The 20,561-nt window shown below is 45.5% G+C and overlaps 2 protein-coding genes across 2 annotated transcripts; one reads left to right on the forward strand and one right to left on the reverse strand.

Annotated features, from left to right (window-relative positions):
- Positions 1-803: 803 nt before the first annotated feature.
- On the reverse strand, positions 804-6,560 carry NDUFA1 (NADH:ubiquinone oxidoreductase subunit A1). Its single transcript, XM_049767645.1, has 3 exons — positions 6,256-6,560; positions 4,048-4,137; positions 804-968 (listed from the first exon to the last, which is right to left on the reverse strand). The coding sequence occupies exons 1-3, from the start codon at positions 6,355-6,357 to the stop codon at positions 948-950; spliced, it is 213 nt and encodes a 70-aa protein (XP_049623602.1). The 5' UTR covers positions 6,358-6,560; the 3' UTR covers positions 804-947.
- A 26-nt stretch (positions 6,561-6,586) lies between these two features.
- On the forward strand, positions 6,587-7,728 carry RNF113A (ring finger protein 113A). The gene has a single exon (XM_049767604.1). The coding sequence runs from the start codon at positions 6,675-6,677 to the stop codon at positions 7,695-7,697; it is 1,023 nt and encodes a 340-aa protein (XP_049623561.1). The 5' UTR covers positions 6,587-6,674; the 3' UTR covers positions 7,698-7,728.
- Positions 7,729-20,561: the final 12,833 nt, after the last annotated feature.

Consider the following 20,561-nt stretch of genomic DNA (forward strand, 5'->3'; position numbering starts at 1 on the left):
AATCTGCAACTAAGCCAGACATGTCTTACTAGGAAGAGTTCACGTTTAGACAGATTTATTGGAATCTGTGATACCTGATGTCTAGCAGGAAAAGTTCTGCAAGGAATTAAAAGCACAGGGGGCCAGAGCACAGTAACAAAACATACCAAAAAATAAAGGACAGAACCAAATATTCAAGCCAGAGTCAACTGCAATGAAATCACAAGACCCAAACTTTTAACCACCAAACCTCTGGGGAAAGAGCAATAGCACAGCGGTAGAGTGCTTCCTTTGCATGTGTCTGATGCAGGATGGACCCATGTTCGATCCCCGGCATCCCATGTTTGCCCAAGCCTGCCAGTATTAACTTCTGAGCATAGAACCAGGAGTAACCCCTGAGTGCCACTGGGTTTGGCCCCCAAAACAAAAAAAACACCTCTGTAAGAAGCAAACTGGTGGGTGGGATGCAAATGGATCTGGGGAGACATGGATGGAGGGAAGTGGACACTGGTGAGGGGATTGGTGTTGGAACACTGTATGACTGAAACTGAATCATGAATTAATTCATAATTTCATAGTAACTAAATTTTAAATATATAAAATAAAAACAAATTGCTATATATATTTTTTGGGGGGTCACACCCAGCAGCGCTCAGGGGTTGCTCCTGACTCTATGCTCAGAAATCGCTCCTGGCAGGCACAGGGGACCATATGGGATACCAGGATTCGAACCACCATCTTTCTGCATGAAAGACAAATACCTTACCTTCATGCTATCTCTCTGGCCCCAAAATTGCTATATATTTTTATATAAAATTAACACCTTTGAGTTTTAACTTTTTCTTTTCTTTTTATTAAGCACTTAAGCACTACATATTATTCTGAAGGCTCTACAATACTTCTAGGAGTAGATGAATAGAAGTTACTTCGAACAGAGAAGCCACATTGCACGGAGCAAGAAGTCTTCCTTAATCAATGTTCTCCAAACCCTGAAAAAGAGTTGATAAGAGAAAAAGTAAATATGGCTGCAGTGATAGTACAGCAGGTAGGGCACTTGCCTTTCACGCAGTTGACATGGGTTGAATCCCTGGCACCCCATAAGGTTCCCTGAGCCTGTCCAGGAGTTGATCCCTGAGCACTCCCAGGTGTGACCCAAACACCAAAACCTAAATGCAACAAATAAAATGACCCTGCCCCTTCTCTTTATGTGTCCTCACCCCAATTCGGAACAAGTTTAGCAACTACATACCACCTGGATCCTTCTACAAAGCAGCCTCAGAGAGGCAGAACAGGTAAGGGAAAACAATTTATTATCATAACAGTCAATACTATTATCTGTACTCCACTCTTTTTTTCTTGGTTTTGGTTTTGGGCCATACCCAGCAATGCTAAAGGGTCACTCCTGGCTCTGCACTCAGGAATTATTCCTAGCAATACTCAGGGGTGAATGTGGGATGCCAGGGTTCAAATCCAAGTCTGCTTTGTGCCAGGCTTTACCTACCATACTGCAGCCCCTGCATTACAGATGAAGAAAAGAAAGCTCATAAGCTCAATCAGTTAGGAAGTAACAAGCAGAAGTCAAGTTCAAATCACTATAAATAGGTCACTATTTATATGTAAACTGATCCATGGGGCCAGAGTAGTGGTGCAAGGGGTAAGGCATCTGCCTTGTTCGTGCTAGCCTAGGATGGACCATGGTTCAATCCCCTGGTGTCCCATATTGTCCCCCATGCCAGTAGCGATTTCTGAGTGCATAGCCAGGAGTAACCCCTGAGCATCACCGGGTGTGGCCCAAAACCTAATAATAATAATAATAATAATAATAATAATTAGTAGTAGTAGTAGTAGTTGTTGTTGTTGTTGTTGTTGTTAAAAAAGTTATCCATGATCTCTCTCAGTTTTCAACCCCAAACTCAGAAGCTATACACCATTTTGGTGTTTTTGTGGGGGCAGCACACCCAGCAGCAGCTTGGGACTTACTTTTGGCTCTACATTCAGAAAATCACTCCCAGTGGAGACCAGGGAACAATATAGGGTATGAGGAATTGAACTCAGGTTAGTGATGTGTCAGGCAAGTAACCAATCCACTGTACTCAGTCCAGTCCCAGTCATATTCTGCCCTGTGAACCATTTTTTTCAGGGCTTGGAGGACATTAAAACAATCCCCCAGGTTGTTTCTTAATGTGACCAGAAGCACCCTGGTGGGAAGGCACAATAAATGAACAGGAAGCTACCTTGCAGCTATAGGGCGTTTGGCTTGCACATGGCTGACCCAGGAAGGACCTGGGTTTGATCTCCAGTGTCTCATATGGCCAGGAGGGACTTCTGAGCGCAGAGCCAGGAGGAACCCCTGAGCGTCACCAGGTATGGCCCCTTCCCCCCCCAAAAAAAATAGAATGCACAACATTAGATATATTTAAATACCATCAAAAGATGATGTCATGTCTCACACCATTTTTGTAGTATGGCCTACCAAGAAACCAGAAGGCAGAAATTCTGTTGGCTATGAGTTTGTGAAAGAATGAATGCATGGCAGATGTTTAGAAAATGTATACAACCTCAATGGGCCGGGAAGACTTAAACTGGTCACATTAAGGGGATGGGTTTGGGCTTGGAACACAGGTGTGTACAACAAACTGTTACATGTTTTATATTCTAGGAATTGTCTCCATTTGGCACACTCTAGAATGCATTAGATGAAATAAAAACCTGTTCTGTCTGAAAACTGCCATCGCCTCCTTTTCCCTCCCACCCTTACCAGGCTCAGCAGCATACAGAGGAAGCACCCTACATGCTGTACTATCACTCCTGCCCTTTTTATGATGTTTGAGATAAAAAAAATGCCACTATATAATTATCAAGCAGTGGAGAGAAGGCTAATGGAAGGGAGGACTAGGGGTGACAGAGAGACAGTTGAGGAGGATCTTGGCAGTCTGGTATTGAAGAAGGTAACAGTAACTTTTTCACCAACACCATGCAAGTAGACACTATTGTACCATTATTCCTGGCATCACATCTAGTCCCCTGGGCCTGCCAGGGATGATTTCTGAACTCAGAGCCAGGATTAAGCCCTGAGCACTGCCAGGTATGGAAACCCCCCCACAAAAAACCTAAAACAAAGGCAAACATTGATCATTAAAGATGCAAAAGGGGGCCAAAATGTAGTACAGTGGGTAGGGTGTTACAAATGACAATGGCTTGGTTTGATCCCAGGCCCCCTATAAGGTCCTCCAATTCCATGCACCACCAGAAATAATTCCTGCGTGGTGAGCTAGAGTAAAACTCGGAGCACCTCCAGGTGTGGCTCAAAAAAAAAGAAAAAATAAGTAAAAGGTGCGCATTTTCACCAGTAGGCAAGAAACTGTCGACTAGGAGGCAAAGAATACAGCAATAAAGCACCTGCTTGTATGCAAGTGACCCAGTTCAGTCCCCAGACAGAAAAGATCCCCCCCACCGCACTAGGAGTAAGCCCCGAGGACAGTTGGGCATGGCCCCAAAATCCCCCCCCCCAAAGAAGAAAAGGAAAGAAAATGTTAACTTAGTGAGCACTCTTACATCTTTTATTTTGTCTGTTTGTTTTGGGGCCACACCCGCCAGTGGTGGAGATCAGGGGTTACTTCTTGCTCTAAGCACAGAAATTACTCCTGGCAGGCTCAGGGGACCATATGTGATAACTCCAGTCCCAAATTTTCTTCTTTCTTTTTCTTTTTTTTTGTGGGGGGGGGAATTATACCCAGGTCCATCTGGTCGGCTGCATGCAAGGCAAACGCCCTATCGCTGTGCTATTGTTCCAACCCTTATTACATCTTTGGCAAACAAACATTACCAGAACCAGGAAGGAAAGAAGAAAGAGTATAGAGGGCAAGGCAGCCTGCCTCAAACACAGCCAACCCAGGTTCCAACCCCGGCATCCTATATGGTCTCCTGAGCACTGGCAGGAGTAATTTCTGTGTGCAGAGCCAAGAGTAACCCGAGCACTGTGACCCAAATAATCCCCCCAAAAAGCATTACTAGAGTCCACTCAAGTCCAGTACAGATAGAAGAATGCTACATGGGATACCAACTTACCTTTGATGCGTAGTAACGGTTCACTCCAGAGACACGCCTATCTCTTTCCATCATTTGCCACTGGTATGGAAAATAGGCAATTCTTTTTTCCTGTAATTCAAAGATTTATAAGGATTAAGTTTATAAAGATGAGAGACCCAACAAGAATAGTAAGATTTTTGGGGACCAGAGCAGTGATACAGTTAGTAGGGTGCTTGCTTAGCACTCAGCTGACTCAGGATCCTACATGTTCCCCCAAGTACTGCCAGGTACAATTTCTGAATGAAGTGCTGTGAGTAACCCATGAGCATTGACAGGTATAACCCACAAAAAACAAACCAAAAAAATAAGACTTTTATTAAAAATAAAAACTCCTCTAAAAATAGCGGGCTTCTCATCAGTAGAATAAAAAATAAAGGGCCAGAGAGATAGCAAAGCAGTAGGGCATTTGCCTTTAGTGCAGACAATCCAGGATGGATGGTGGTTCAAATCCCGGTGTCCCATAAAGTCCCACATGCCTGCCAGGAGCGATTTTTGAGCACAGAGCCAAGAGTAAACCCTGAGCGCCACTGGGTATGACCCAAAATAAAAAATAAAACCAGAATCCTGGGGCCTAAGAGACAGTACAGGGGTAGGACATTTGTCTTGTACATGACTAATCAGGATTTGATCCTGGGAACCTTATATGGTGCCTGAACTCACCAGGAGTGATCTCGGAGCTCAAAGTCCTGAGCCTGGTCAGTTGCAGCTCCAACAAAAAAGTAAATAAATAATATAATTTTAAATTCAACTAAAACCAACCTCCTAAATACAATCAGAGCCCTATAAATTGGCTAATCACTTTGGCTTTACTATTTTAACTAGCATCCTGTTCCTTTTTCTTCTTCTCTTTTAGGTCTTTAAAGATATATCTATTTTTTTCCTTTTAGAAACTCTATAAGACCCAACGTAGGTAAATTAATGTTCAGGACAATCCAAAAAGCAGAAATCAAATGAATTCATACAATAGAATTTAAGAGAGGATGTATTAAGTACTAAAAAGGAAGGAAAGTTGCAATTGTACTAAGAAAAGAAAACAAAGGAGTTTGGAGAAATAGGTAGGTTGGTGTTTTTGATTTGCACTAGCAGACCTGGGTTCCATCCCTAGCATCCCAAGTACCACCAGCAGTGATCCTGAGGGCAGAGCCAGGAGTAACCCCTGAGAACCAGCAGGTGCGGTCCCTCCAATATAAAAAAAAGATCTGAGGATAAATTAGTAAGGCGGGAAAGAAAGTAGGGGTGCAGGAATGCTGCACAGATGTCAAGGGAGAAAACTTTTTTGGGGGGTGGGGAGAAAACTTTTAAGAGTGGGAAGGAAGAACCATGGAAAAATCACAAAACATGAAGGTCAAAAATTTAAAACCCAGCTGGCAGGGAGATTAGAACTCGAAGGGAGTGGTGGGAGACAGCTGCCTAACAGGTTGGATCTACATTTTCTGAGATCACACCCCTTTTCTGAGCCTCTCCTCCCTTGCCCACTCTAGGTTTCTTGCCAAAGTAGACTGTGGTTTTCGTCAGGCTTCAATCTGCAAGGCTAGGCCAGGGAGGCGCTGGCCTAAGGTATCCCTAGAGAAAGGATAATGTAGGGGGTAATAGGGGTTACAGGCAGACTCAGTATTTTTCAGGTCAGGGAGGCTTTGACCTAAGTCCCCCCAACCAGGAGAGAGATAACGGAGGGGTTACTAGGGATGACAGAGAGACAGTAGGGAAGGGCACTTTGGTACTGACGAAGGTACAGTAACTTTTTCATCAAGGCCATGCAAGTTAACACAATTCCAGTATTTTCCTAAATGGCCGCTTAAAAATATTTTTAAGGGTGGAGGGAGAACAACACTGGTGGTGGGGATGGTCTTAATTCACTGTCAGAATGTACCTTAAACATAACCGTGAAAGACTTGTAAAAAATTAATAAACAAAAATATGCTTTTAAAAAGCCAAAAATATTTTTTTAAAGCCCAAAGTGATCATTATATATGTCAAAGCGGGCCGGACCAATAGAACTGCGGACAGGACCGTTGCCTTGCAAGCAAGCGACTCGGGTTAAATCTTCTGCATCCCACAAGATCCCTCGAGTCCTCTAGGAGTGCAGAGCCAGGAGGAAGCCCTGAGCGCAGCAAATTGTGGACCCCCGCCCCCCCCCCCAAATACCCAGACACCCCGCTTCTACTTTCCCAGTCTGGAAGGTCGTACCTTGCCCCCATTCGAGAACCGATGGATGTACGCCGTGGCCACTCCGGGGATGCAGATGCACACGCCCATGATGGCTAAGCCGGGAAGAATCTCGAACCACATCGCCGCAGCGCCCCAAAGCCCGAAACCTGCTTCCCACAGCCTCAAAGGTGACCGGGTCGCGGCGCCTGCTGGGTAAACTCCGCGGCTGCCAGTTCACGCGGGAATTGACCTCCTTCTTGCTTCCGGGAAGCTACGGGTGCCGATGAAGGCCAAACTAGTCCACGCACGCGCTCCGGAGCGTTCGCCCTTTGGCCCCGGGACTCAGTGCGCGAGCGCCTGCAAACGTATAACCTCAGCCTGCATCGCCGCCGTCCAGCACAGCCAGGCTTCCTCTGCTCGCTTGCTTGCTTGCTTGCTTGCTTGCTTGGGACTGGAAGATGGCTGAAGGTAAGCCTGCAGATGCAGTGTGCACCTTCCTTTTTAAAAAGCCAGGGCGCAAAGGAGCCGCCGGCCGCCGGAAGCGCCCGGCTGGCCGGCCCGAGTCCGGGAGCAGCGGCAGCAGCAGCGACGAAGGCAGCACCGTGGTGCGGCCGGAGAAGAAGCGGCCCCTGCACAACCCGATGATCCAGAAGACGCGAGGCAGCGGCAAGCAGAAGGCGGCGTATCAGGTGAGTAGCGATGAGGAAGAGGACGAGCAGGAGCCCGAGAGCCTGGGCGTCATCTACAAGTCCACCCGCTCGGCCAAGCCGGTGGGGCCCGAGGACATGGGCGCCACGGCCGTGTACGAGCTGGACACGGAGAAGGAGCGCGACGCCCAGGCCATCTTCGAGCGCAGCCAGAAGATCCAGGAGGAGCTGCGGGGCAAGGAGGACGACAAGATCTACCGGGGCATCAACAACTACCAGAAATTCCTGAAACCCAAGGACACGTCCATGGGCAACGCGTCGTCGGGCATGGTGCGCAAGGGTCCGATCCGCGCTCCCGAGCATCTCCGTGCCACCGTGCGCTGGGATTATCAGCCCGACATCTGCAAAGACTACAAGGAGACAGGCTTCTGCGGCTTCGGGGACAGCTGCAAATTCCTCCACGACCGCTCCGATTACAAGCACGGCTGGCAGATCGAACGGGAGCTGGATGAGGGCCGCTATGGCCTCCATGAGGATGAAAATTATGAAGTGGGCAGCGATGAGGAGGAATTGCCCTTCAAGTGCTTCATCTGTCGCCAGCCCTTCCAGAACCCCGTGGTCACCAAGTGCCGGCATTATTTCTGCGAGAGATGCGCGCTGCAGCACTACCGCACCACCCCGCGGTGCTATGTGTGCGACCAGCAGACCAATGGCGTCTTCAACCCTGCCAAAGAATTGATGGCCAAACTGGAGAAGTATCGAGCTTCTTCGCACAACGAGAGCACTCTCGATCTCCCTGAGGATCCCGATGAGGGGCCCATCCCGGTTACTTAAATTTTCCCACATGCTTGGCTCTCAGAATAAACCCTGGCTTGGCAAATCTCAATGTGTACTTAGTCCTTGCTCATAAAAGTAACAGAAGGGATCTCTTTTAGGTAGATTTTTTTTTTTGGTTTTTGGGCCACACCCGGTAACGCTCAGGGGGTACTCCTGGCTATGTGCTCAGAAGTTGCTCCTGGCTTGGGGGACCATATGGGACACCGGGGGATCGAACCGCGGTCCCGGTCCGTCCAAGGCTAGCGCAGGCAAGGCAGGCACCTTACCTTTAGCGCCACCGCCCGGCCCCAAGGTAGATTGATAACATCTGCATTTTTAAGTTTTGTTTTGGGGCCACACCCAGCGGCACTCTGGGTTTGCTCTGGGAAGGCTCTGGAGACTATATGGGATGTCAGGGATCCAACCTTGGTTGGCTCCAAGTGCCCTACCCGCTGTGCAATCACTCCAGCCCTTGGATTTGTCGTCGTCATTATTGTTGTTGCATCCCAGGGCCACTCCAGAAGTTACTCAGAGCGTCCAGAGTGATAGGACAGTGGTTGGGCATTTGTCTTACAAGAGACGGACCCGGGATCCCTGGCATCCCATATGGTCCCCCAAGCCTGCCCGGAGCAATTGCTGAGCATAGAGCCAGGAATAACCCCTGAGCATTGCCGAGTGTGACTCAAAACCCCCCAAAAAGTTAAAGTTATTCTTGAGTTTTAGGTGGTTGGACCCCAGGGGATGCAACTTGAACCTTCATGCCCGGTCTTTCTGTGGGTGGGCCCTTAGACACATAACTTGTATTTATCTGATATACATCCCTTTCCTGAGGTCTTCGCCCATCTTCAAGTCCCAAGCAGCAGAGTTGTCCTGGATGTGCTGGATGGCATTAATGCAGAACACGTGATCCCCTTAATGGCACTTGAAGTTGCACACCGGGTGTGACCCAAAAACCAAAGAAAAAAAAAAAAGAAACTGACATCTTCCATTCCCACTTAGACTGGTGGGGCTGTCTATTTAAGACCTTTCAGATTATACATGTCACAATCTGTCCAGATCTTGGCACTTATTTTAGGGTAGAATTTATCATCTTGCAAAGTTTTCAACTTCCAAGTCTCAGAACAAGTCCAGGGGCTTTCAGTAATGTCTGAAATAACAGGATGAGGGGGATGGAGAGAAAATTCAGTAGGTAGGGCATTTGCTTTGCATGCAGCCGACCTGGGATCACAGCCCCAGCACTCCATAGTTTCCCTATCCCCACCAGTAGTGCTTCCTGAATACCCAGCCAGGAGCAAGCCCTGAGCACTGCTGGGTGTGGCCCCAAACCTAAAACTACAGAATGGAGCTGCTCACAGCAGCTGGCAAAGGGAAACTGGCTTCCTCTTTCTCTAGGTCCTCCTGCATCTTCCCTTTCAACTCTATATGCAGCTTCCCCTCACGCCATTTTTCTAAACTCCACTTATTCATTCCCCCTTCTGTTCTGTGGTTATATTGTAATGGGTGGTTAGATCTTAGTTGCCCCTTGCCCTTCTTTTAAAAATCTCCAAAGGTGGTGGTGGGAATGTTGCACTGGTGAGGGGGGTGTTCTGTTTATGACTGAAACCCAACTACAATCATGCTTGTGATCATGGTGCTTAAAGAGTTTATATATTAAAAAAAAAACTCCAAAGGTACTCACAGAGGTCAAATGGGGCCCACTGTTTTATAATCAATGAGTAAAGCTCCCTGTGTTTCTCAAGATTGTATTAAATCCAGGCACGCCCCATTAAAGTGTTTTCCCAACTAGGTTGTATTTGGTACTTAGTAACTACCAGCTGAGGAGCTTTCAAGAGGAAGACTGCAAAGTCTTGATTTGTTGTTGTTATTTTGTTTAGGGGCCACACCCAACAATTCTCAAGGTACACTCCTGGTTCTGTACCCCGGGAATTATTCCTGGTAGTGCCTGGGGGACCAAATGGGGCATGTTGAGAATCGAACGTGGGTTTGCGTCATGAAAGGTAAACGCTTTTACCTGCTCTCTTATCACTCTGGCCCCATGGAGCCAAAACCTTGAATTCAATTTAAGGAACTCTTTGTTGTTGTTGTTTTGTTTTTGTTTTTTGTTTTGGGGTCACACCCGGCAGCACTCAGGGGTTACTCCTGGCTCTATGCTCAGAAATCGCTCCTGGCAGGCACAGGGGACCATATGGGATGCTGGGATTTGAACCACCGTCCTTCTGCATGCAAGGTAAACACCCTACCTCCATGCTATCTCTCCGGCCCCGAAGAACTTTTTTTTTTATTTTGTTTTGTTTTGTTTTGTTTTGGGGCCTCACTGGGTGATACTCGGGGCTTTCTCCTGGCTATTCACTCAGAAATCGCTCCTGGCTTGGGGGACCATATGGACACCAGGGATCGAACCAAGGTCCATCTTAGGTCAGCCGTGTGCAAGGCAAGCACCCTACCACTGCACTACCATACCAACCCCAATTTGAGGAACTCTTGTCGAAGTTTGGTTTGGGGACCAGACCTGGAAGCCCTCAGGGCTTACTCCTGACTCTGCCCTCAGGGCTCATTCCTGCTAGGACTCAGAGGACCCTATGGGGTGCTGGGGATCAAACCCAGGCCAGCTGCAAGAAGTGGAGACATGTTCATTGGACTATCACTCCAGCCCTGAAGTCATAACTTTTTAAACTGAGCCAGGGGCAAAAAAATTCTTAGACATTCATTTTAAGGAAGTGGCAGATGGTTAGGCCTGTTGCTTAGCAAATTTCCAACCTGGATTTGATTTCCAGCACTAGTGGCTAAAGAGAAGTAGTACAGTGGGTAAAGTGGTTGCTTCCTACTTGGCTTACCTGGATTTGCTTCCTGGAGTAATTCCTGAGCACAAACCCAGAAGTAAGTCCCAAGCACTGCTGGGTGTAGGCCCAAAACAAAAAGACACTTCATGATCCACAAACATAGGTATAGCCCTGGAAGCCCCACAGCTGAGGTGGCCTGGCTATCTGTGACATTGCAGGTCCCTAGCAGCACTGCTTATTCAGAGAATGGCACTGAACTGGTGGCACGGTTGGTAGAGAATCAGCAGTGGAGCCCCTGAACCTCCTGAGCAACACTTTGGAGGCCCCCAAATTTCTTCTTTTGGTTAGGGAGGGTCATACAGCAATGCTCAGGGTTTATTCCTGGCAGGGCTCAGAACATCTTATAGGGTGCTAGGTATTAAACTTGGTGGATCATATGCAAGTACATGACGTAGAATCACTCCAGTCCCACTCAGTTTATTCTGACAAGAGGTTATAACACCACAAAAATGCATGTCAAGGATGTGCTCAGAATGTTTTTGAAGTTTACAAATTTATGACACATTTTTGTTCTGATGCTAGGGATTAGGCATGGCCTAGAGAGCAGGACAAGTTAGATACAGCATTTGGGTTGTGTCTTTGGAATTCATACCCAGTGTTGCTTAGGGGCTACTCTCATCTTGGTGCTCAGGACTTACTCCTGGCTCTGCGCTCAGGAATCACTCCTGACCCCAATTTGTATTTTTATTTGTTCTGAGCCACATCTAGTTTGCATAGTATGATACTCCTGGATCAGTAGTCCTCAGGTGGTGTGCAAAAGGCCAGGCAATATTGGGGAACCAACTCAGACCTCCAGAGTAAGAAGGAGAATCTGGATGCAAAACTTGTGCACAGCCTTTTGGGCCATCTCCTGGCCCTGGATTATTGTTAGGAATGCTGTTATGCACCCAGATTCTCCTTACTCTGTGGGTCAGACCATGTAAGGGACACCCAGTTTGTTCTCTGCGGGCCCTGGGCCCAGGGCTTACTGCCATGGGTTACTCTGACAGTTCTATGCCCCCAGGGTCTATCATGCAACTGAGAAGAGTCCCAGTAAGAGATACCCTCTCCTGGCAAATTTCTAGTTCTGTAGAGAATTTCAGGAAAGTATAGTAGGGATGAAATGCCTGACATCCTTAGTTACCTCGCAGGATGAGAACATATTTGTGGAGTATTTTCATGGAGATTACACTTTACTCAGAGGTGATTCTCAAGGCATACAGTGTCAGGGATCCAATTCAGAGTTTTGCACATGCTAGTTACATGCTTTACCACTTGGGGCCATTTCCAGCAGTGTTCTGGAAACCATGTAGTGCCAGGGAGCAAACCAACCTTTCAGGGCTGGAGAGATAGTATGGCAGGTAAGGCACAAGGATGATCAGGGTTGGATATCCAGTATCCCATAGGATCCTCCTGATCACCACCAGGAGTGATCCCTGAGTGCAGAGCTAGGAATACCCTTCAGATTTGACAGGTGTGGCCAATAAATAAATAAATAAATAAATAAATAAATAAATAAATAAATAAAACTCAGTCCTGGGCCAGAGATAGCATGGAGGTAGGGTGTTTGCCTTGCATACAGAAGGACAGGTGGTTCAAATCTTGGCATTCCATATGGTCCCCACAGCCTGCCAGGAGCAATTTCTGATCATACAGCCAGGAGTAACCCTTGAGCACTGCCGGTTGTGACCCAAACCCCCCCCCCAAAAAAATCAGCCCTTCGCCTGCAAAACATGCTCTTCAGCCCTTTGAGTCATCGTCCTAACCCTAAGAACTTCTTTTAGGGTCACACCTGCCTGTGACAGTAGGTTTCTCAGAGATGACTTTTTCTTTTTTTTTTCTTTGTTGTTTAGGCCACCTCTGGCTGTGCTCAGGGTTTACTACTGTCTCTGCACTCAGAGATCACTACAGCAAGGCTTAAGAGAGCATATGGGGACCAGGGATAGAACCAAGGTTAACTGCATTTAAAGCAAGCGCCCTATTCACTTCACTATCACTCCAGCCCAGATTTGAATTTTCCTTTTTTAATTTTTTTATTAATGTCTTTATTTAAACACTGTGATTACAAATATGATTGTAGTTGGGTTTCAGTCATGTAAAGAACACCCCCCCCTTCACCAGTGCAACATTCCCATCACCAATGTCCCAAATCTCCCTCTTCCCCACCCCACCCCTGCCTGTACTCTAGATAGGCTTTCTACTTCCCTTATTCATTTACATTGTTAGGATAGTTCTGAATGTAATTATTTCTCTAATAGTACTCATCACTCTTTGTGGTGAACTTCATGTCATGAGCTAGACCTTCCAGCCCTCCTCTCTTTTGTCTCTAAGAATTATTGCAAAATGTCTTTCTATTTTCTTAAAACCCATAGATGAGTGAGACTATTCTGCATCTATCTCTCTCCCTCTGACTTATTTCACTCAGCATAATAGATTCCATGTACATCCATGTATAGGAAAATTTCATGACATCATCTCTCCTGATGGCTGCATAATATTCCATTGCGTATATGTACCACAGTTTCTTTAGCCATTAATCTGTTGAAGAGCATCTTGTTTGTTTCCAGAGTCTGGCTATTGCAAATAGTGCTGCAATTAATATAGGTGTGAGGAAGGTATTTTTGTGTTGTATTTTTTGTTCCTAGGGTATATCCCTAAGAGCAGTATAGCTGGATCGTATGGTAACTCAATTTTCAGTTTTTGGAGGAATTTTCATATTGCACTCATATTTCATAAAGGTTGGACTAGACAGCATTCCCACCAGCAATGGATAAGAGTTGCTTTCTCTCCACATCCCCGCCAGCACTGCTTGTTCTCATTCTTTGTGATGTGCACCAATCTCTGTGGCATAAGATGGTACCTCATAGTTGTTTTGATTTGCATCTCCCTGATGATTAGTGATGTGGAGCATTTTTATGTGCTTTTTTTCTATTTGTATTTCTTTTACAAAGTGCCTGTTCATTTCTTCTCTCCATTTTTGGATGGGATTAGATGTTTTTTTCTTGTAAAGTTCTGTCCATGCCTTGTGTATTTTGGATATTAGCCCCTTATCTGATGGGTATTGGGTGAATAGTTTCTCCCACTCAGTGGGTGGCTCTTGTATCCTGGGCATTATTTCCTTTGAGGTGCAGAAGCTTCTCAGCTTAATATATTCCCATCTGTTTATCTCTGTTTCCACTTCTTTGGAGAGTGCTGTTTCCTCCTTAAAGATACCTTAGAATCAATGTCATGGAGTGTTTTACCTAAGTGTTAACTTTTCCAAAGATACCCTGCAGTGTAAGAAACAGATTGAAGGAACTAGATGTGAGAGAGAGAGAATTCATTTGGCAAGTTGGACCTCTAAATTGGGTGATGTGATGGCAGGACTGCTCAAACCTAGAGGCTGTAGAAATTGAACGAATAAATAAAATTTTTTTTTTGCTTCAGGGCTACATCCTGTGGTGCTCAGGGCTTAATGCTTTCTGACTTTGGCTAATGGATCATTTCTAATAGAATTCAGAGAACCATATGAAATCCCAGGGATAGAATCAGGGTCAGCTCTGTGATAGGCAATAGACTTAATCCCTATATTATCTCGCTGACTTCAAATATTTTTGTGCCCCACCTGGTGGTCCTCAAAGGTTATTCCTGGTTTGGCATTCAGGAATCACTCCTAGTAAGTGTGGAGGACCATATGGGATGCACAGGATCAAACCAGGTCAAGCACCTTATCACTGTACTATCTCTATGGCCACTAACAAGCTTTAATTATGGGCCAGAGAGATGGCATGCAGGTAGGGCATTTGCCTTGCATGCAGAAAGACGGTGGTTCGAATACTGGTATCCCATATGGTCCCCTGAGCCTGCCAGGAGTGATTTCTGAGCGTAGAGCCAGGAGTAAACCCTGAGCGCTGCTGGGTGTGATCCAAAAACAAAACAAAACAAAAAACCCTTTCATTTAAAAAGTGAAATCATGGGAATGACAAATACACACAAATACTTTCTCTCATAGAATATACATGAAATTCAGTAACATAAATACAAGCAGATTGTGGGAGGCACATTGCTTTGTACAGCATGGGGATACATTAAGAAATTTAAATTAGGGCCCGGAGAGATAGCACAGCGGCGTTTGCCTTACAAGCAGCTGATCCAGGACCAAAGGTGGTTGGTTCAAATCCCGGTGTCCCATATGGTCCCCCGTGCCTGCCAGGAGCTATTTCTGAGCAGACAGCCAGGAGTAACCCCCGAGCACCGCCGGGTATGGCCCAAAAACCAAAAAAAAAAAAAGAAATTTAAATTAAGTGCTGGAGAGATAGCACAGTGGTAGAGCATTTGCCTTACACGTGGACCAATCCTGGAAGAACCCGGGTTTAATTCCCGGCATCCCATTTGGTCCCCCAAGCCTTCCAGGAATGATTTCTGAGCACAGAGCCAGGAGTAACTCCTGAGCGCCATCTGGTGTGCCCCCACCCCCCAAAAAAAGAAATTTAAATGAAGCAGAAATCTAGGAGAATGCTCCAAAACAAAATCCAAAACAAAAGGTTTGAAACAGAAAAGTGCATAGGACATCCTAGAACTAATGAGGAAGACACATAATTGGGAAAGACTAAAGGATGAGGAATGAACACTCAGTTGAGATACCATATTATACCATATAGTTATTGTAGCCTGTGTTTTTAATCCCAGCCCCATTTTGGGGAAAAATGCCACATAGGAGGTGGTGTCTTTTGTTGTTGTTGTTTGTTTGTTGGCCACACTCAGCAGTGTTCAGGGATTATTCCTGGTGGACTCTGTGTTCAGGGGTCACTCCTGGCAGTTCATGTAGGATGCCAGATATTGAACCTAGGTTATCTTTGTGCAAGGCAAGTATATCCTACTTGCTGGACAATCTCTCTGCCCTCCAATTTTTTAATTTTTGTTTTTGTTTTGGGGCCACATCTGGTGACTCTCAGGGATCACTCCTGGCTCTGTGATCAGAAGTTGCTTTTGCAGGGACCCGGAGAGATAGCACAGCGGCATTTGCCTTGCAAGCAGCCGATCCAGGACCAAAGATGGTTGGTTCGAATCCCATATGGTCCCCCGTGCCTGCCAGGAGCCATTTCTGAGCAGACAGCCAGGAGTAACCCCTGAGCCCTGAGCACTGCCGGGTGTGGCCCAAAAACCAAAAAAAAAAAAGAAAAAAAAAAGAAAAAAAGAAATTGCTTTTGCAGCCTGAGGGACCAATATGGGATGCTATGGATCGAATCTAGGTCAGTTCCTGTTTGACTGCATGCAAGGCAAAAGCCCTACCGCTGAGCCTGCCAGGAGCAATTTCTAAGCACAGAGCCAGGAGTAACCCCTAAGCATCACTGGGTATGGCCCAAACCCACCCCAAAATTTAACAACTGTGGTCAGAGCAATAGTACAGCTGGTAGGGCGTTTGCCTTGCATGTGGTCAATCCAAGTTCAATCCCAGTTGCACATAGATAGTGTCACCTGACCATGACCAGGAATGACAGCCTGAGTACAGCTGGGTATGATCCAACCAAAAATATCTTTACAGATACATTGGAGAAAGTAACAGAAGATCCGGAAGAAACAAAATGTTCTGAATCCCCTGCTGCCCACCAGTCTAGCCATGTCCTTAAACATGGACTCTAGGGGCCTGAGGGACAGTACAGCATTTACTTTGCACAGGACCAACATCGGTTCAATACTCGCATTCCATACAAATCCGAGCAAAACCAGGAGTAAGTCCTGATGCAGAATCAGGAGTAATACTTGAGCTTTGGCCAGATATGTCTCAAAAACAAAACAGACTCTCCAGGGACTGGAGAGATAGTACAGTACATAGGGAGCTTGCCTTACACATGAATGACCCAGGTTCAATCCCTGATACACCATATGGTCCTGTAAGCTGAGCCAGAAATAAGCCTTTTGGAGTACATCTGGGAGTAGTTCAAAAACAAAACCGAAAGATTCTCCTTACCAGTTATGAATGGAGACCCAGCCTGCCTCTGAGTCTAGAGACTCTTGGCTGGCCCCTGGTGGTTGATGAGAGTCATAGTACCAAGTTCAGCTTTACTGAAAAAAAGAGAGACAAACATGAAGTTTGGTTTGCTTTTGATTTGGGGCCACACCCTGCAATGCTCAGGGCCTACTACTGGTTCTGCACTCAGGAATTTCTCCTGGCAGGGCTCCAGGGATAACTTACGATGCTGAGGATGGAACTTGGGTCGGCCTCGTGCAAGGCAAGCACAATTCCTTGCATTGTTCCTGCCTCTCTCTCTCCTCTCTCTCTCTCTCTGTCTCTCTCTCTCTCTCATCTATCTATCTATCTATCATCTATCTATCTATTGTTTTAACCTAACCTAGCCTAACCTACCTAATCTATCTATCTATCTATCATCTATTATCTGTCTGTCTAACTTGTCTGTCTACCTACCTAACCTACAGACCGATCTACCTACTATATATCTACTCACCTATCATCTGTCTATATTTCTGTCTACCTACCTACCTATATATCTATCTACCTATTTATATTTCTATCTGTCCACCAACCTACTTAACTACCTACATATCTATGTTTCTATCTACCTACCTATCTATATTTCTATCTACCTACCTACCAACCTTTATCATCTATCTCTATCTACCTAACAACCTACCTACCTACCTATCTATCTCTATCTACCTACCTACTATTTATCTACCTACCTACCTAACCTACCTACCTAACTTACCTACCTACCTACCTACCTACCTACCTACCTTCCTTCCTTCCTTACTACTTACCTACCTACCCACCTATCTGTCTGTCTATCTATCTATCTATCTATCATCTATATTTCTATCTACCTACCTACCTACCTACCTACCTATCTACCTACTTTTCTTTTTTTTGTGTGTTTTTTATTGTTTTTTTTTGGGTCACATCCGGCAATACTCAGGGGTTACTCCTGGCTCTACGCTCAGAAATCACTCCTGGCAGGCTCGGGGGACCATATGGGATGCCGAGATTCAAAACACCATCCTTCTGCATGCAAGGCGAATGCCCTACCTCCATGCTCTCTCCCCTCCTTTCTTTTTCTTTCTTTTTCTTTCTTCCTTCCTTCCTTCCTTTCTTCTTTCTTTCTTCTTTCTTTTTCTTTCTGTCTACCTACATACATACCTATATATCTATCTTCTATCTACCTACCTATATTTCTTTTTTCTTTCTATCTACCTATCTACCTGCCTACCTACCTATCCATCCATCCATCTATCTATCTATCTCAGTGGTCCTCAAACTATCGCCTGTGGGCCACATATTGTATTTGTATCTGTTTTGTTTCTTCATTGCAAAATAAGATATATGCAGTGTGCATAAGAATTCATTCATAAGTTTTGTTTTTACTATAGTCAGACCCTCCAATGGTCTGAGGGACAATGAACTGGCCCCCTGTTTAAAAAGTTTGAGGACCCCTGATCTATCTATTATCTATCTTTCTTTCTTTCTTTTTGGTTTTTGGGTCACACCTGGCAGCGCTCAGGGGTTACTCCTGGCTCTATGCTCAGAAATCGCCCCTGGCAGGCACTGGGGACCATATGGGATGCTGGGATTCGAACCACAGTCCTGCATGAAAGGCAAATGAATACCTCCATGCTATCTCTCTGGCCCCCTATCTATCTATCTATCTATCTATCTATCTATCTATCTATCTATCTATCTATTTATCTATCTATCTACATACCTACCTATATAACTACCTACCTATTTATCCATCTTCTATCTATCTATATTTCTCTTTCTTTTTTCTATATACACACCTACCTATATAATTATCTACCTATCTACCTACCTATTTATCTTCTATCTATCTATAGTTCTATCTACATATCCACCTACCTATTACCTATCTCTCTACCTTTCTACTTACCTATCTATGTATCTATCTTCTATCTATCTACCTACCTATCTACCTATCTATATGTCTATCTATCCACCTACCTATATATCTATCGTCTATCCACTTACCTATCTTTATTTTTCTTTCTACCTATTTATCTGTCTGTCTATATATATATATATAACTATCTATATTTCTATCTACCTATCTACCTACCTACATACCTACCTTCTACCTATCTATATCTATCTCTATCTACCTACCACCTCACCGGACCCTTTCCAGCTTTTCTTTTTTTTTAACATTATATAATTTATTATATATTTTACATATTATTTATAATTTGCCAGTGACAGCTGAAGAACTCAATATTTGGATGTCTAATTTATTAAATAACTTAATGTATTAATAAGACCTATAATCTTATAAATTGTGTGAATTGAAGAAAATAATTTAGGCAATGAGATTTATAAATAAAGTTTTAGGTATAAAACATTCCAATACCATATCCCTTTACAGAGTGTCAGGGTCCTTCTACAGTTACTCAAGGTCTCACTGTTCATCCCATCTTCTCCATGACCCCTCTTGGTAAACTCAGTTCTGAGGTTGATCTTAACATCTCTTGCCATTGTTCCTATTTTTTATTTTACTATGTTTCTTTATATTCCACATATGAGAAATAAATCTATATTTGTCCCTCTCCTGAGTGACTCTATCAGCATGATGCACTCTAGTAACACAGCAATGAATCCAGCTTTTCTTAATCAGTGGCCTCTATTTGCAGTTTGGAAGCCGTGGTCCTCGGAAAAGGCACCTTTGGTAGGAAAAAGATCAGGTGCTTAGGCCTCTGGGGGGGAGCTCCAAATTTTCAATTGTCCCTCCCATCATTTCTAGTGTATGTTCCCCATGAAGGAGCCTCCACTATGTTCAGAACAGACACCACGTGTGTTCTGGGCTCTCCATTCTCAGTCCAGCTTAAGAAATCCGTGACAGGGGCCAGCGAGGTGGCGCTAGAGGTAAGGTGTCTGCCTTGCAAGCGCTAGCCAAGGAAGGACCTCGGTTCGATCCCCAGGCGTCCCATATGGTCCCCCCAAGCCAGGGGCTATTTCTGAGCGCTTAGCCAGGAATAACCCCTGAGCATCAAACGGGTGTGGCCCGAAAAACCAAAAAAAAGAAAAAAAAGAAAAAAAAGAAAAGAATTTAAAAATAAATAAAAACAAACAAGAAAAGAAAAGGATTTCACGGGCTGGAGTAATAGCACAGTGGTAAACTGTTTGCCTTGCACACAGCCAACACAGAACGAACCACGCTTCGAATCCAAGCATCCCATATGGTCCCCTGAGCCTACCAGGAGTGATTTCTAAGTGCAGAGCCAGGAGTAATTCCTGAGTGCCTCCGGGTGTGGCCCATAAACGAAGGAAGGAAGGAAGGAAGGAAGGAAGGAAGGGAGGGAGGGAGGGAGGGAGGGAGGGAGGGAGGGAGGGAGGGAGGGAGGGAGGAAGGGAGGGAGGAAGGGAGGAAAGGAGGGAGAAAAACAATTTTCAGAGGGCAGAGTGAGAATACAGTGGGTCAAGTGTAACAGGTGAACTGAGTCTATGGGCATTTTGCTGCCCCCTTGTGGCCGATTAGAGTCATACCAACAAATTCCGCTTCAGTAGGGGGGAAAAGGCGATTTTTCGATTATAATTTCTTCTACATTGCCTAGGGAAAGAAGGAAAACGGATTATTGCGTTTGACGTTTGTTTTAGGTGTTTGACTTTTTTGATACAGAGGATAAAAGGCCGTTCTATTTACACCGATGGCGTTATTCAATGAGGGTATAATACGTCCCTCCCCTCCGTACACACCATCAGGGGTCATTTCCAACCATCCCTTTATCCTGCGAAATCCCTCCCCTTCCTGGTGGTCTCCAGCCAGGGCTCCCACTTCCTCTCCTTCAACCCCCATCTCAGATCCTGACAAAGCCGGTCTTGATACACCCCCAAATACACCCCCTGGCTCTGTTCCTTGCACTCTTTGGGCACTTCTGGGGGGCAGAAGGGCCAACTGCCCTGTGTTGGAGGCGGCTGGCATGAAGGGAATCCAGGCTGGTTCCTTCGCTAGAGAAGGCCTCGCGGATGGCGATCAGCCCTGCTGCCACTTCCCAAGCTACGGGCAAAGCAGAGGGAACTGCTGGCATGTCCACAGGGCATAGCCGCTGGCGTGCAACA

The sequence above is a fragment of the Suncus etruscus genome, chromosome X, assembly GCF_024139225.1.
Source record: "Suncus etruscus isolate mSunEtr1 chromosome X, mSunEtr1.pri.cur, whole genome shotgun sequence".
Classification (NCBI taxonomy): Eukaryota; Metazoa; Chordata; class Mammalia; order Eulipotyphla; family Soricidae; genus Suncus; species Suncus etruscus.

Excerpts from the sequence above, each read along its gene's own strand:
- NDUFA1 (XM_049767645.1), bottom strand. The coding sequence starts at position 6,357 with ATGTGGTTCGAGATTCTTCCCGGCTTAGCCATCATGGGCGTGTGCATC. Across the intron at positions 4,138-6,255 it reads GGTTCTCGAATGGGGGCAAG|GAAAAAAGAATTGCCTATTT; the intron begins GTACGACCTTCC and ends TTTGAATTACAG. Across the intron at positions 969-4,047 it reads ACCGTTACTACGCATCAAAG|GGTTTGGAGAACATTGATTA; the intron begins GTAAGTTGGTAT and ends ACTCTTTTTCAG.
- RNF113A (XM_049767604.1), top strand. The coding sequence starts at position 6,675 with ATGGCTGAAGGTAAGCCTGCAGATGCAGTGTGCACCTTCCTTTTTAAA.